The following is a 16,095-nucleotide window of genomic DNA, read 5'->3' as shown; positions in this document are numbered from 1 at the left end:
GTGACTTCTGACAGAGACCTTCATGATAAAATTTGCTGAAATTAGAATATGGATGGGGATTTATGTGATACAATTTAAGGATACTAAATTGTTTTGCTCATAAGTTGCCATTAAAAACACATACATTTAAACCACAAGATTAATACATTTCATGGTTTCTATATACTATGTAGATTTTAAAAAATATAATCTTGGAAATATTCCAGTTTATATGTAGTCAAATAAATGGTGGCTCAACAGAAATTCAAACTCATTTAGAGAATAAATATCCAAACAGGAAAGAAGAAGAAATGTTCAGGTTCGCTATCACTTCTACTGCATGGAGCTTTCTCTCTTCTGCATGACTCTAAGGAAAGCATTTTTCACTTCTTTGTTCCTAAGACTATAAATGAATGGATTCAGCATGGGAACAACCATAGTATAAAACACAGAGGCCACTTGATCCTTTCCCAGGGAATAGGATTTCTTTGGTCTTAAATAAGTAAAAATTGTAGTGACATAAAATACGGTGACCCCCAGGAGGTGGGAGGCACATGTAGAGAAGGCTTTGCGCTTTCCTGAGGTAGAATTAATTTTCAGGATAGTAGACAGAATGTACCCATAAGATATGGACACTATGATAAGAGACACAATTACATTTAAGTTACCAATAATGAATATCATTATTTCAGTGTCATGAGTGTCAGTGCAGGACAGGGCTAAAATTGGGGGTAAGTCACAGAAAAAGTGATAAATTACATTGGATTTGCAGAAATGCAAACTGTTCATGTAAAGAACAATGACTAATGATTCAGTAAAACTCATCACATAGGACACAGTGATCAGGGCACAGCAGAGTCTTGTGGACATAACAACCTGGTAGTTCAGAGGGTTGCAGATAGCGACATAGCGGTCATAGGCCATAGAAGAGAGAAGGAAAAATTCAGTGGCAGCCAAGAAGAAAAAAAAAAACATCTGGATGAAGCACCCCAAAAATGAAATATGCTTGTTGGAATTTAGTAAGTTCTCTAAGGTTTTAGGGGTGATGACAGTTGAATAACCAAGGTCAATGAATGACAGGTGACTGAGGAAAAAATACATGGGTGTGTGAAGCTGGAGATCCAAGCGAATGATCAGTATCATTCCTGCATTCCCAACCAGGTTAATCAGGTATATCATGAGAAATAACATAAAGAGGACTCGCTGGATCTCTTCAGATTCTGTAAATCCCATAAGGATGAAGTCAGGCAAATGTGTGTTATTCTTGCTCCTCATAATACCATTTAACTGTTGGTAACTGTTGAAAAATCAAAGATGATTTTCAACCTGAATGATCTCAAAATCATTTTTGTTTATAGGAATGATCTGGCATTTTTAAAAACATGAGTGTAGTTACTCTAGAAATTAGTACTAAAGAGTTTGCAAAATGCAATGTAAAAAGCCTTAGTTTGCCTGCCAAATATAAATTAGGTATAAATCAATATTTGTATATTATAAAATAGAAAACCATGTATATATAAATATGTACAGATATATCTTAAATAGAATGAATATTACACTGTTACAAATGTTTCCCTTCATTAAACCACTTATCCAGATGAAAATACTACACCAGAACTATTGCTATTGTGCACATTCACTAGATTTTTAAACGGACACATGAAGTTAATTAACTTACCAAGAGACCCAGCAAGTAGGTATTGTTGCCTCTGTGATTCTACCAAGAATGGTTGAATCGAGAGCTCTGGCTCACAACACTATATTCCTAAATACATTTAATTTCAGCAAAATAAAAATGCTAGATATGCAATAAACAGGGAGTTTTAATACATCATTCATTGTGCTTTTCTATCCAGTATTATTTATTACAAATGACAGATATTATGTGTGTTAATATTATAGACAACACATTACTATTACTTTTTGGAAGACATGCTCTTAGCACATAATTTAAACAAATCTCTTCCAGATTATATCTTCAAACTATGTACATTGCTTGATGACTCTGATATTATCAATTATATATTGCTATTTCTGCAAATTTTAGCATTACTTGGGTAAGGCATACATGACATATATATTCTTATGCATATCCTTCTAATGACATTCCTATTATTTTAGATAAACTAAAACACTCTACCTTTGAGATTAATGCTTACCAGGAGTCAAAACAGATGAAAAATTTGTTCCAACATTATCTGTGTAGAAATTTTTCAACATCAAGTTTTTTTCACAATATCTGTAAACCATATAGGAAGCCTGCAATTTCTGTGATATAATATTTGCTTCCTCTGAGATAAGTTCTATTTCAATTTTTTGTATGCATGTATATTTATATTTAAGCAAAATAAATCAGCTAAAAATTTTTTCATCTTCTGTTCAAATAGAAAATTCACCTGGAAATTGTGTCTCACAAGTGTACCAGAAAGCTACTGTGAACACAAACAGAGGACAAAATCCCTTGCCTTTCACACTGGTAATGCTGTGGCACCTCTTATATGGAGAATTGCTAATAATGCAAAATTTGGTCATCTCTGGGACCAATTTCCAAGGAAGACTGCTTGGCATGATGCCAAGGATTAAAATACAAGTACCAGTGCTCCCATGTTATGTTTCAAGTACAGAGTTGTTTTTGCCTGAGAATCCGCATAATGCTGAGCAAAATTTCTTTGATTTTCTTTGTGGTGCTCTACTCTATGGATGGTTAAAAGTGAAAGCATTTCTAGAGAAATGGTTAAACTGTGGTGTAAAGTCCAGAACATTAACCACTTTGGATGGAATAGCACATTTTTTACAACGAAAATATTTTCTACTTAAAAGTGTGAAAATATCATGGGAGTAAACATTATTCACTGCAAAAAAAAAACTATAATTCAACAAGACTCAGAGGAAAATGAAATTCATTCATAACTTTAACCTTTAAATGTAGTTTCTTCCACTATTGTCTTTGGCATAAAATGTTTACTTATAGGTATAGTCATGTGAACACGTCATTTTATCGCACTGTATTTTCATTAACATCCTGATTTTATTATTAAATATTTATAATACACATTGCTTAAGTTGTATAGACTCTTGTAAAGCACACAATTTCATGCATTTTACTTTGACTGTTGCAGCATAAAATTTTCTAGGTGTGTGCACCAGCTGATGACAAGTGCTTTTGAGGATTGATAAAGAAAGCAAGGTTGAATTTTTCCAGTCAGGTCAGGAGTGTCAAGTAGTTCATTAACACAACAGATGTACTGTTGTATTCAGTCACAATGTTTGAGAAGCTTTTTTTTTCTATTTCATGTATTGGCTTTTAGTATATTAAAAGAAACATGAGAGAATAAATTGAAATCAATGCTGAGATAAGTATAGGTTTTTTAATTATGTGAATGACAAAAAGCTTACTCCCTCTATAGAAACAGGTGAAATGCATTGCTATGAATCGTTCATTAATTAACAATTACTAAGTCAATTTCCATGTACAATTAGAAGTAAGTCCTACAAAGAAAAATTACTAATACTGCAAAATTTCAGGAGAGGTTTTAATGCATGAATCAAAGTAATATAAAGTATTTCATTATACATTTGACAGACATTGTATCTACAATTCTTCAATTCGTCAAAAACTCAGTGATAATGAGAAAAACTTATTTAGAAATTAAAAGACCAGTATGAATTTATTTCACAACAGAGAGCCTTGGGGTTTAAGACTTCCTATGTCAGTGTAACCTCACTGGTTTTATTCCTTGTAAAATCATCAGGAGGGAGCTTTTCTTCCCAGCATTGAAATCAAATGTTAATAGTCATTAAGTGAACTTTCAAATTATATATCATCAGAGAAAGAATAATTCACAAACTCTTTATGACTAATATTTTTGCAGAATATTTATTACTGGGACTCCAACTTATCAGCTCTAATAGTAAAAAGAATTGTCAGAAGATCAGGACTAAGAAACAGAAATGAAAAATGAGTTGTCTTACATTTCAACAAAATTAGAATTTTACTCATGATGTTAATTCAATGTCATTATTTTCTTTATAATTCTATCCCTGCACTTCTTTTAATTTTTACATGTTTTGAAATTCTGTAAAGGAATTTTATAATTTTCTGAAAAATTGGCTCTGTTTTGATTTTATATTGTCTTTCACATCTCTTGAATAGATAGGTCTACCTTTTGTAATAGTTCTACTTTACATGATTTCACTTGTGTGCTTGTTTTTATAGTCATACATTTTATATCATTTTATTCTCAATTTCTTATATAGAGGGGTCCTACTCTTTAATAGAGTCAATTTCTATAGCTAGAACAACCAAACAGAAGATCAATGAAGAAATAGAGAAGTTAAATTACCTGATAAATGAATCAAACCTAACAGACATATAGAGGCCATTGCACCCCAAAGCAAAAGGATGTACATTCTTCTCTATTACCCATGGAATATTCTCTGGGATAGGTCATAAGCTGGGGCACAAAACAGGTCTTTATTAAATTTAAAAACATTAAAATTATTGAAAACACTTTCTCTGTTCACCATGGGATGAAGCTGGATATCAATAACCACCAAGGAATGAGGTCATTCATAAATGTATGCAGATTAAGTAATACACTCTTAAACAACCAGTGGATCAAAGAAAAATTTCCTGTAACAGTAGACTTGAAATCTCTGAAAATCAGACTCAGTATCTTATTGTTAGAGGAGCAACTCTACAACGTAAACTGAAATCTCAATGTTGCATGGTGTCTGCCATCAAAGTGAGGGCATTGATTGGAAAGGAGTGGGACCCTGAAAACTAGGATGGTGGCATATGGATTGATAATGATATGGGATGAGGTTGAAACCCTAGGTCATGCTGAGTCTTCTCTAGATAACCCTGTAGTAGTTTGCCCTGCGGACATAACCACCCCACCTCCAGCCTGCCTTGAGGAGTTGGCCACTCAACCTCATTCTGAAGGGATTAGCCCTAGAGTGATTAATCCTGTTTCACTAGATGAAACTGCAAATGAAGGTCCTGAAGAAAATGGCTTGGAAGATATTTCTAATGCTTTTCATGACCCACCCCCACCACCCTACAGTAAAACTAAAGTTCTAACTGGCCCCTAAAAGTGAGGTACAAAGTATCACGCTTGAGGAGGTACATTATACTCCAAAAGAACTGTGTGAGTTTTTCAAGTTATATAGACAGAAATCAGGGGAATATGTGTGGCAATGGATTTTAAGGGTTTGGGATAATGGTGGGAGGAATATAAGGCTGGGTCAGGCTGAACTTACTAATATGGGCCCACTAAGCAGAGATTCTGCATTCAATGTTATAGCTCAAGGGATTAGAAAAGGTATCAACAGTTTGTGTGGATGTTTGGCTGAAACATGGATCAAAAGATGGCTGACATTACCTGAGAATGAAATGCCAGAACTGCCCTGGTATAATGTCGATGAGAGGATCCAGAGGCTTAGAGAGATTGGAATGTTAGAGTGGACATCATGCAAAGCCTGCTCTTACACCCTAGGAATGTCCAGTAGATGCACCTTTTACCAGAAAAGTGAGAAATAAACTTGTGAGTCTAGCACCATCATCCCTGAAGAGCTCTGTGGTTGCACTTCTCTATAGGTCAGATATTACTGTAGGAACTGCTGTCACTGAGCTGGAATCCTTAAACAGAATGTGTATGATGGGACCCTGAGTTGGCAGAAGCCAGGTGGCAGGACTTAAATAGCACTTAGTAGAAACACAATAGAAAGGCAGTGTACTAAAATCTTGTTCGAGCTGTATAAACAAAAGAGTTTTAGGTCAAGTGAACAGAAGTCTAACCTGAATTACAAAAATACAGAATCATGGCCCTTTAATCAATTTCCAGACTTGAGACAGTTTACAGACCCAGAGCCCCTTAAATGAAGGGGAGGCCAGGTCCCTATGGGGGAGAAACCTGTTACACTGCCACAAATTTATACTATTAATCTTCCTCCAAGTCTTCCCACAGGAGACCAATGGCCATTTACCAGGGTAACTGTGCATTGGGGAAAAGGCAATCATTAGATATTTCGGGGATTATTAGACACTGGTTCAGAAGTGACATTAATTCCAGGGGACACAAAATATGACTCTGGTCCACCAGTCATTATGGGGGCTTATGGAGGCCAGGTGATCAATGGGGTTTTAATTTCATATTATGAACACATATGCACCTGCACATACACTCCCTCTATTCATTGAAAAAATAAAAGAAGACTTTCCATAAGATAGCAAAACCTAATATCATAATACTTCCTAGAGATAAACCTGCTTTTTTGTGTTTGTATCAGATTTTTAATTTTAATAATTGAGAAGATAAATGAAGGATTAAAAACAGTTATTTTATACTGTTTCCTGTTGATGAATATTCATTTATTTAACCTATGTTTGATTTATAAAAATTGTTCAAATCATAAGGAAGTCTAAAGGAAATAAAATTGTGTAAAAATTATTTAACATTTCCAGGTATTTCTTTAAACTGAGTCTTCAGAAATGGACCTGAGGGACAAAGTTATTGATTTTAAATAGAATCCATATTGGAATTCTAAACAAAGGTTTTTTTCATATATGACTTAATTGGTCACCATAAATGGTAATATATTTCATGTATTATCACAAAATCCTGTTATTACTATCAGCCTCATATTTTTTACTAATCTTAGATAGTTTTTATTATCCATCCTCATGCAGATGGATTTATAGCATCTTTAGTCTTTCAGACATTGAATTTTTCTGGATTGCAAAGCACTTGCCTTCAGTAAGCTACAGAATACAAATTCACTTTTAAAAACAGTTGATTAAACTAATGGAAGCTTCATGTATGTTTATATCGCCTTGTGCAAATTTTCAAGATTAATGTTCTACAGGTTTTTAGATTTCTACATGAACAAAGAAGTCATCCAAGTACCAATTCTAAACCAAGGCAGTTTTCCAACAAAGGTGATTGAAAACAAAGAAAAGCATATAAGAAGAGTTGCCATATTGGAGGGAGATTGTTTGATTTATTTCCCCTGAATGTTAAAACATTATTAAAATTGATATGAAGAGTGACTGACATCAATGGCCATTATTTCACAATTTCAGAGGGGAAATAAAAAATAGGAAAAAAGGGGACCCCCAAATGTGGACAAAGTAGGAGCTAAGGGGGATGATCTCTGTGTTATTCAGACATAGAGTGAAATATTATAATGTGTCTATCATTCCCTCATATCAACAAGATTTCTATGTGCTATTTAATATCTAGTGTATATACATATATATATATATATATGTATAATATACAAAAGTGAAGAACATGCCCTGGGCAATCTGTCTTTATGTGGTTGTTTCCATTGCCACAAAGCCAGTCAATGTACATTGTTGTGTACAAATAAAGCAAGTAATATTATTAGGCATATATCATTTGATGAAACCTGTGTTAGCTAGGGTTCTCTAGAGCTACAGAATCAGCAGGAGATATCCATATATACATTATTTTTAAAAGTGTCTTATGTAACCATGTGAATGTACAGTCCAAGGACTGTAGGACCGACCACAAGCTGGTAACTCCGATGAAGGTCTGCAATGAACCCTCAGTAGAGGCTAGTTGGGCAATGGGAGAGTGTAAGCATCCAAGGTCTGTAGGGCAGGCCACAAGCTGGCAACTCTGATGAAGTTTCTCAAAGAATTCTCAGGAGAGACTGACTGTACAAACATGGGAATGGAAGAGTCCAAAATCCAGAGGGCAAGCTATGAAACTGGTGACTCCAAAGAAGGGTCTGGACAAACTTCACAGGAGAGGCTCACTGGATGAAGGAGGGAGAGTGACAGTTTCTCCTGAATCCATCTAGCAATATTCAACTGTCCTGCATACAACCGGAAATGCATTAAATCTCCCCAGAATAGGGTGCAAGTCCTTGCATAGTATTCACTCTAAAACTTGATATTTTACAACTTAAATACTGTGACATGAACAAAACAGCATTACAGTCCTTGCTTCTATAATTGATCATGTGATCATTGATTTATTTATCACTGCCTTCTTCCAACCCATTCCACACTCCTTTACCCTCAGCAAGCACTCAAGCTGCCAGTGACTCTTTGCCTGTTCGGGTGAACCAAACCTTCATTCCTGAAGTTTGAGAGCCGTTGGTAGGCCTGCCTGGATAGGGTTGTTGAAGTTTTCCAGTGATTTTTAATCACAGGGCATGATAGTACAGTATAATGTTGGAGCTGCTAAGGAAGACAGATTGGTGGTTCCTTAGGAAACTACATCACAAGATGGTCCATGACCCAGAAATACCTCTACTAGGTATATACCAAAGAGCTGAAAGCAGAGACACAAATAGACATTTGCACACGAAGTGTGCAATGGATGGAAACAATTCAAGTGCCCATCAACATACGAGTGGATTAGCAAAATGTGGTATATACATGCAATGCCATATTATGCAGCAGTAAGATGAAATGACATCCAGAAACACATGACAAAATGGATGAGCTTTGAGGGCATAATACTAAATAAGTTAGAAATGAAAGGATAGATACTGTAAGATTCCATTTTCATGACCATAGTAAAGGTAAAATTAGTGGCTTATAATACAGAATATAGAGAATGTACAGTAACACGGAAGCTAGAGATGGGGGAACAGTTAGCTCATGAGACTGAGCTCAAATGTAAGGTAATGGATAGAAGTGAAGGTGGCTCACATACATGGGTGTGTGAAGCTGGAGATCCAAGCGAATGATCAGTATCATTCCTGCATTCCCAACCAGGTTAATCAGGTATATCATGAGAAATAACATAAAGAGGACTCGCTGGATCTCTTCAGATTCTGTAAATCCCATAAGGATGAAGTCAGGCAAATGTGTGTTATTCTTGCTCCTCATAATACCATTTAACTGTTGGTAACTGTTGAAAAATCAAAGATGATTTTCAACCTGAATGATCTCAAAATCATTTTTGTTTATAGGAATGATCTGGCATTTTTAAAAACATGAGTGTAGTTACTCTAGAAATTAGTACTAAAGAGTTTGCAAAATGCAATGTAAAAAGCCTTAGTTTGCCTGCCAAATATAAATTAGGTATAAATCAATATTTGTATATTATAAAATAGAAAACCATGTATATATAAATATGTACAGATATATCTTAAATAGAATGAATATTACACTGTTACAAATGTTTCCCTTCATTAAACCACTTATCCAGATGAAAATACTACACCAGAACTATTGCTATTGTGCACATTCACTAGATTTTTAAACGGACACATGAAGTTAATTAACTTACCAAGAGACCCAGCAAGTAGGTATTGTTGCCTCTGTGATTCTACCAAGAATGGTTGAATCGAGAGCTCTGGCTCACAACACTATATTCCTAAATACATTTAATTTCAGCAAAATAAAAATGCTAGATATGCAATAAACAGGGAGTTTTAATACATCATTCATTGTGCTTTTCTATCCAGTATTATTTATTACAAATGACAGATATTATGTGTGTTAATATTATAGACAACACATTACTATTACTTTTTGGAAGACATGCTCTTAGCACATAATTTAAACAAATCTCTTCCAGATTATATCTTCAAACTATGTACATTGCTTGATGACTCTGATTTTATCAATTATATATTGCTATTTCTGCAAATTTTAGCATTACTTGGGTAAGGCATACATGACATATATATTCTTATGCATATCCTTCTAATGACATTCCTATTATTTTAGATAAACTAAAACACTCTACCTTTGAGATTAATGCTTACCAGGAGTCAAAACGGATGAAAAATTTGTTCCAACATTATCTGTGTAGAAATTTTTCAACATCAAGTTTTTTTCACAATATCTGTAAACCATATAGGAAGCCTGCAATTTCTGTGATATAATATTTGCTTCCTCTGAGATAAGTTCTATTTCAATCTTTGTATGCATGTATATTTATATTTAAGCAAAATAAATCAGCTAAAATTTTTTTCTTCTTCTGTTCAAATAGAAAATTCACCTGGAAATTGTGTCTCACAAGTGTACCAGGAAGCTACTGTGAACACAAACAGAGGACAAAATCCCTTGCCTTTCACACTGGTAATGCTGTGGCACCTCTTATATGGAGAATTGCTAATAATGCAAAATTTGGTCATCTCTGGGACCAGTTTCCAAGGAAGACTGCTTGGAATGATGCCAAGGATAAAAATACAAGTACCAGTGCTCCCATGTTATGTTTCAAGTACAGAGTTGTTTTTGCCTGAGAATCCGCATAATGCTGAGCAAAATTTCTTTGATTTTCTTTGTGGTGCTCTACTCTATGGATGGTTAAAAGTGAAAGCATTTCTAGAGAAATGGTTAAACTGTGGTGTAAAGTCCAGAACATTAACCACTTTGGATGGAATAGCACATTTTTTACAACGAAAATATTTTCTACTTAAAAGTGTGAAAATATCATGGGAGTAAACATTATTCACTGCAAAAAAAACACTATAATTCAACAAGACTCAGAGGAAAATGAAATTCATTCATAACTTTAACCTTTAAATGTAGTTTCTTCCACTATTGTCTTTGGCATAAAATGTTTACTTATAGGTATAGTCATGTGAACACGTCATTTTATTGCACTGTATTTTCATTAACATCCTGATTTTATTATTAAATATTTATCATACACATTGCTTAAGTTGTATAGACTCTTGTAAAGCACACAATTTCATGCATTTTACTTTGACTGCTGCAGCATAAAATTTTCTAGGTGTGTGCACCAGCTGATGACAAGTGCTTTTGAGGATTGATAAAGAAAGCAAGGTTGAATTTTTCCAGTCAGGTCAGGAGTGTCAAGTAGTTCATTAACACAACAGATGTACTGTTGTATTCAGTCACAATGTTTGAGAAGCTTTTTTTTTCTATTTCATGTATTGGCTTTTAGTATATTAAAAGAAACATGAGAGAATAAATTGAAATCAATGCTGAGATAAGTATAGGTTTTTTAAATATGTGAATGACAAAAAGCTTACTCCCTCTATAGAAACAGGTGAAATGCATTGCTATGAATCATTCATTAATTAGCAATTACTAAGTCAATTTCCATGTACAATTAGAAGTAAGTCCTACAAAGAAAAATTACTAATACTGCAAAATTTCAGGAGAGGTTTTAATGCATGAATCAAAGTAATATAAAGTATTTCATTATACATTTGACAGACATTGTATCTACAATTCTTCAATTCGTCAAAAACTCAGTGATAATGAGAAAAACTTATTTAGAAATGAAAAGACCAGTATGAATTTATTTCACAACAGAGAGCCTTGGGGTTTAAGACTTCCTATGTCAGTGACAGAGGAGTTATTCAGAGAAGATAGGATTTAACAAATGAATATGATTGCTGAATCATTAAACTGATATCTGTTTTAGCCTCCAGTAACTTAGAGCAGCTAGAAGCAAAAACCTAATTGTGTGGAATTGTAACCCATACTAAACTCCAAAATCTGTTTTATAATTAATTGTTGTGATACACTTAGAAATTTATCACTTTTTTGTGTATATGTTATGTGTCACAAAAAAGAACAATATATTTATGCTAGCCTCCAGTACTTTGGAGCACCTAGAAGGAAAAATCTGAAATAGTGGAATGGTAACATTTACCAAACTCTGAAATCTGTTCTGGAACTACTTGTAGAAGTGTACTTTGAAAATCATTGCTTTTTCTTTCTTTTCTTTGTATATATAAGGATAATTAGCTGTTAATATTAGATATGATTTATATTTACTCTTCCCACCTTTTTGATTCTCTTTTGACTTCAATTTTGGGATGTCTCTGTTTTTACCGTGCAGAATTTTTTATTTTTACATAGCAATTTTCTCTATTATTTTTGTCCTATATTTAATATTTTGAGTCAGTTAGAAAGCTTCTTTATGCAAAATTATTTTAAAAAGCGTTTTTCTTAGAAATTCCTTTCTAACTATCTAAACTTGTGTACCATTTTGAGTGAGTGTTTCCTTCTGTACAATGAAGAACTAATTATAAAACATCATTTTTCCTCAAAGGCTACCTCATTGTCCCGATGGTATTTATTGTGAAGACCATATTTCTCTGCTTTGGTATGCTATCTTTATTATATGACCAATTATCTTTTGAATTGTCTTCATATAAACTTTGTTTTCTCTGGCATCAGCATATCTCTGTATTCATGCATAATGCTCCACTCAACTATTAGTTATGAGCTGGTGGAACTCCTTTACAGTTTAGCTAATTCTTGGATATGCACCTACAATAGTCCAGGTCTTCAGCCTTCTCACTTCTTTGCTGTCCTTTGACACATCTGGTTCCCACAGGATGCCTTTCTTACCAACTGCTGCCCACTCACCTTCTATGCTAACAGCATCATTGCTCCTCATGCTGTGTGATTAACTTTCCTAGTAGTTCTCTTTCTCAGAGTTCTATAGGGTTCCCTCTCTAGGCAAATTTTCTATTTGCAATTATAAACTTTTTGAGATCACTATTTACTAAATAACAGGAAGTAACATCCTAACTTTGATACCTGTTATTTGGCTTTCAAGCCAGTATTCTGAAATACTCTCAGTTTATGAAGGCATAGCCTTTCCTACACTAGAAACCCAGAAGAGACAGGCAGTTTTCCTGGCAAGTTTCCATTATCTTAATTGTACTTATTCCAACATCTCTATGTTTAGCTGATAGTGTCAATCTTAAAGATGAGTTTCAAGAGTGATGAAATCAGGGGAGAATGACAAAATGCCACAAGAAAAGAAGAATTTTCTGCCTAGGCGCAATAATATTTGATAAAAAATCAGTTTTAAGCTAGATTTAATACAGCGAACAGCTAACTTCTAGGTTTCCCAGACTGCCATGTATAATTCACCATATTTTTACAGGTAACATATTCTTTATTATCAGGATATTCATTAGAAAAATTACAAATTCTACCTCCTGACCATGGATAGACAACTAAAGGAAGGAACAAACAAAACATGTTTAGTACAATGGGATAGGAACTTAGTTCTAATAGGAATAGAGTATTTGTAATAGATAATGTAAGAATTGGATTTGTGTCAATTTTGGATGGTCTCAAATGATATTGCTTAGCACCATATTCATGTGTAAAGAAAACAAAATAGACTGAGCACTCTACTCCATGAAGAGGCGGAAAAGAAAGTATATTCTAGGTAGAGTGGGTGCTATCTGGAAAAAAAAATCATAGGGTGCCAAAAAGATGATTTTAATTGGGAATTAAAATGTGTCAGATGGAAGAAATCCCACAGGGTAAAGATGACTACTTTTTATTTAAAGAACACTTCATGTTCAGAGAGAACAGAAGATTTTAAAGGTAAGTTGAATACATCTGATGAGACAATTGATTTCAACTAAAGCAATTTAAGTGTTTTCACTGAGAGAGAATCAATGTCATTCTAAAGAAGAAAGGTAAACAGGAATTATTTTATATTGATATCCAAATTATCATAATATTCTAAAATTTAATATTAGTATTTCATATGAAGTCACAAAATATGTTCTTCATTGAAACAGGGTCTATATTTTTCTGAATCCAGTAAATTTAATTCAAAATTAAATTATGATATTAAATATATTATCTCAATTTGAAAAACTGAAACTGTGAATAAGATTGCAATTTTTGCAAATATAGTAAATAATGTTAAAACAAAACTGCATTGTAAACCAAGATTTTTAAAACACACATATATAGAATTTGTGTATTTTTCCTTGACATTATAATAGGAATTTTAAAATGAAATAATCCATGACAAAAATTTACAATACTTGGGGATGGAAGAAACATTTATTTTACCAAAACAAATGTGTAAAGTTAAAGATTTACAAAATAATTTACAAGTTCACTACTGCTTTTTGAATTAACTTTAGGGTTTAAATTGCTAATTTATGTTAAATATTCCACATACCTGAGGCTTAGGTAGAGTAGAAGCATTGACAGTGGCTAATATTTAAAGGAATTAGAATATTGTTATAATACCTTAATCATTTTTACTTTCCAGTGACGATACAGATGATTATATATGAAATAAAAATGAGAACATCATGTTTCATTAACACTGATTAAAAATATCCTAATCATTATAAGAAAGAAGAGTAATATAGATGGTTTTATTCCTTCTACTCTGTCCCTCTGCTGATAAAAACATAGGGACTTACATATTCCATGTAATACTCTCATATTTTCTCATGCTCAAATCTGAGTTTCTATAATTAGAATTATACCTTACTTTGCACTGGAAGTCACTTTATTCAATGAAAATGAAATTATTTGGGTTAAATGCTTCCACTCAGAAACCTGATAACATAAATTGTTGACTCTTTTGTGTGTGTGTGTGTCTTAATTCTCTCTCATTTAAGAGTGATGATTTCCTCTTAATAGTGTTGACTTAAATATTTCAGTGCAGAACCAAATATTTAGTGATATATTTGGCTCACAACCATTTTCTAGGATCCATATTGATTCCAAGTAAGAAATTAGTTATAGTCCTTGCCTCTCAGGTCATTTTGTGCCAAAAGTTGGGGCATGGAGACAGGAGAGAGCACGGGAAAGAAATTTGTAATACTAAGTTTTGAACTTGAGGCATAAAAGAGGTGTTGAATTCTCAGAGTACAAAAAATATTATAAAGAAAGTATAAGCAGACAATTTACAGAAAATGTACAACTCAGAGTAGAATAGTTTGAGATAGTTGGATAATTTTGACTATTACTTAAAGATCTCACTTTTTTCCCATAATAATTTTCCAGTATGCAAGAAAGTAAGCCAGAGAAGGATTATGTTTTATGCTGTATAGAAGCATGAATAAAATTCAGAAGAATAATACACTTTAACTTTTAGTAGTGATAACTAGTACACATATAGCCTTTTAAAAATTTTTTCTTGTGAAATATGACATGGAGAAAAGTGATGAATTTCAAAGTACAGTTTACCAAGTAGTTATGTGCCTTCTGCCACAATTTACACCACTTTAATTATATTAAATGAATAAATCACATAACTGTAAGTGCTGACAATTCCTGGCCCTTTACATAGCTAATCAAGCTGTGGCACAGGGAGAGTAATTACATGTAGAAGTATAATTAATAAATGATTGGTTTAAATTATAGGTGATAATATTAATAGTTTTTCAATTAATGCTCACAAACAAGGAAGCAAGCTTTAGGAAGTTCAAATAATTCCTTAGTATAATCTAGATAATCAATCATGGAACATTCAAGTGCATTAAAGATATACGCACTGACTTGCCATCACAAAACCTATGTGAAATTGGTCGAACTGTCCACCTCAGTGAGTCACAATATCTTTACCTCTAAAGAGAAGTTAGTTTAGAAATTGTCATCTAAAGTTTTGTGAATTTTTTGAGAAACAGCAAAAAATTCTGGTGGGTGCACACAGCACCCTGGGGATAATACAGCAGCCAATGTCTTTACTTCTCCTGCCCACTCACATTCGAACAGGTAATGGACACCTCCATGTTTTCCTGGGGTTACGCTGTGTATTGTTTCTTCTTGGATTAATCTTCCGAGGTTAATTTTTCTGAGTAAATGTTCTTACATCTTATGAAAAGATATTTTCTTATACCCAATAAACTACTCTTAATTTTTGACATACAAACTGTAATACCAACTGTTTAATGGGGTCTCTATGCTCTAGTTCATCAAGAAAGTGGAGGAAAGCGATGGTTGAAATATGTAATAGAAAAAAGAATGTGAGGAGTCTGTGATATACTGCTACTGCTGCGTGATTGTGAAAATGCACTGAGAAGTACCAGATTGTCCAGATGTGTAATTCACTAAAAGTGAGGTCAAATGGCAAAATTATGGGTCTATCTACAGATGTTTCAAACGGATTCAGTGTCTGTGGTGAGAAAGGTATGGTTTGGTTTATATTGTGCATTATACATTACCAAAATATAATGCAATTTTATTAAAGAAAATTTTATGAACTGTTTACAGTGATGACCCATACGATTTAAATGGGGGGAAAGTGGAAATTCTCAAATAGTAATATTCTTAACTGGAAAGAAATGCAGGGAACATGGAAACCAATCTGAACACCCAGATACAATTTAGAGGGCAGATAATGAGATCCAGGAAGGTAAAGTGAAATGCTC

General features: G+C 33.5%; 1 protein-coding gene across 1 annotated transcript; it reads right to left on the bottom strand.

The window, feature by feature from the left end:
- Nucleotides 1-312: 312 nt before the first annotated feature.
- LOC143655624 (olfactory receptor 8H1-like) lies at nucleotides 313-1,254 on the bottom strand. Its single transcript, XM_077126921.1, has one exon. The coding sequence runs from the start codon at nucleotides 1,252-1,254 to the stop codon at nucleotides 313-315; it is 942 nt and encodes a 313-aa protein (XP_076983036.1).
- Between the last annotated feature and the right edge of the window lie 14,841 nt (nucleotides 1,255-16,095).

This window comes from Tamandua tetradactyla, chromosome 2, assembly GCF_023851605.1.
Source record: "Tamandua tetradactyla isolate mTamTet1 chromosome 2, mTamTet1.pri, whole genome shotgun sequence".
NCBI classification, from domain to species: Eukaryota; Metazoa; Chordata; class Mammalia; order Pilosa; family Myrmecophagidae; genus Tamandua; species Tamandua tetradactyla.
Note: the sequence above shows the minus strand (reverse complement) of the source record. Positions and strands in the feature narration are given on the sequence as shown.

Coding starts and splice junctions, on each gene's coding strand:
- LOC143655624 (XM_077126921.1), bottom strand. CDS start 1,254: ATGAGGAGCAAGAATAACACACATTTGCCTGACTTCATCCTTATGGGA.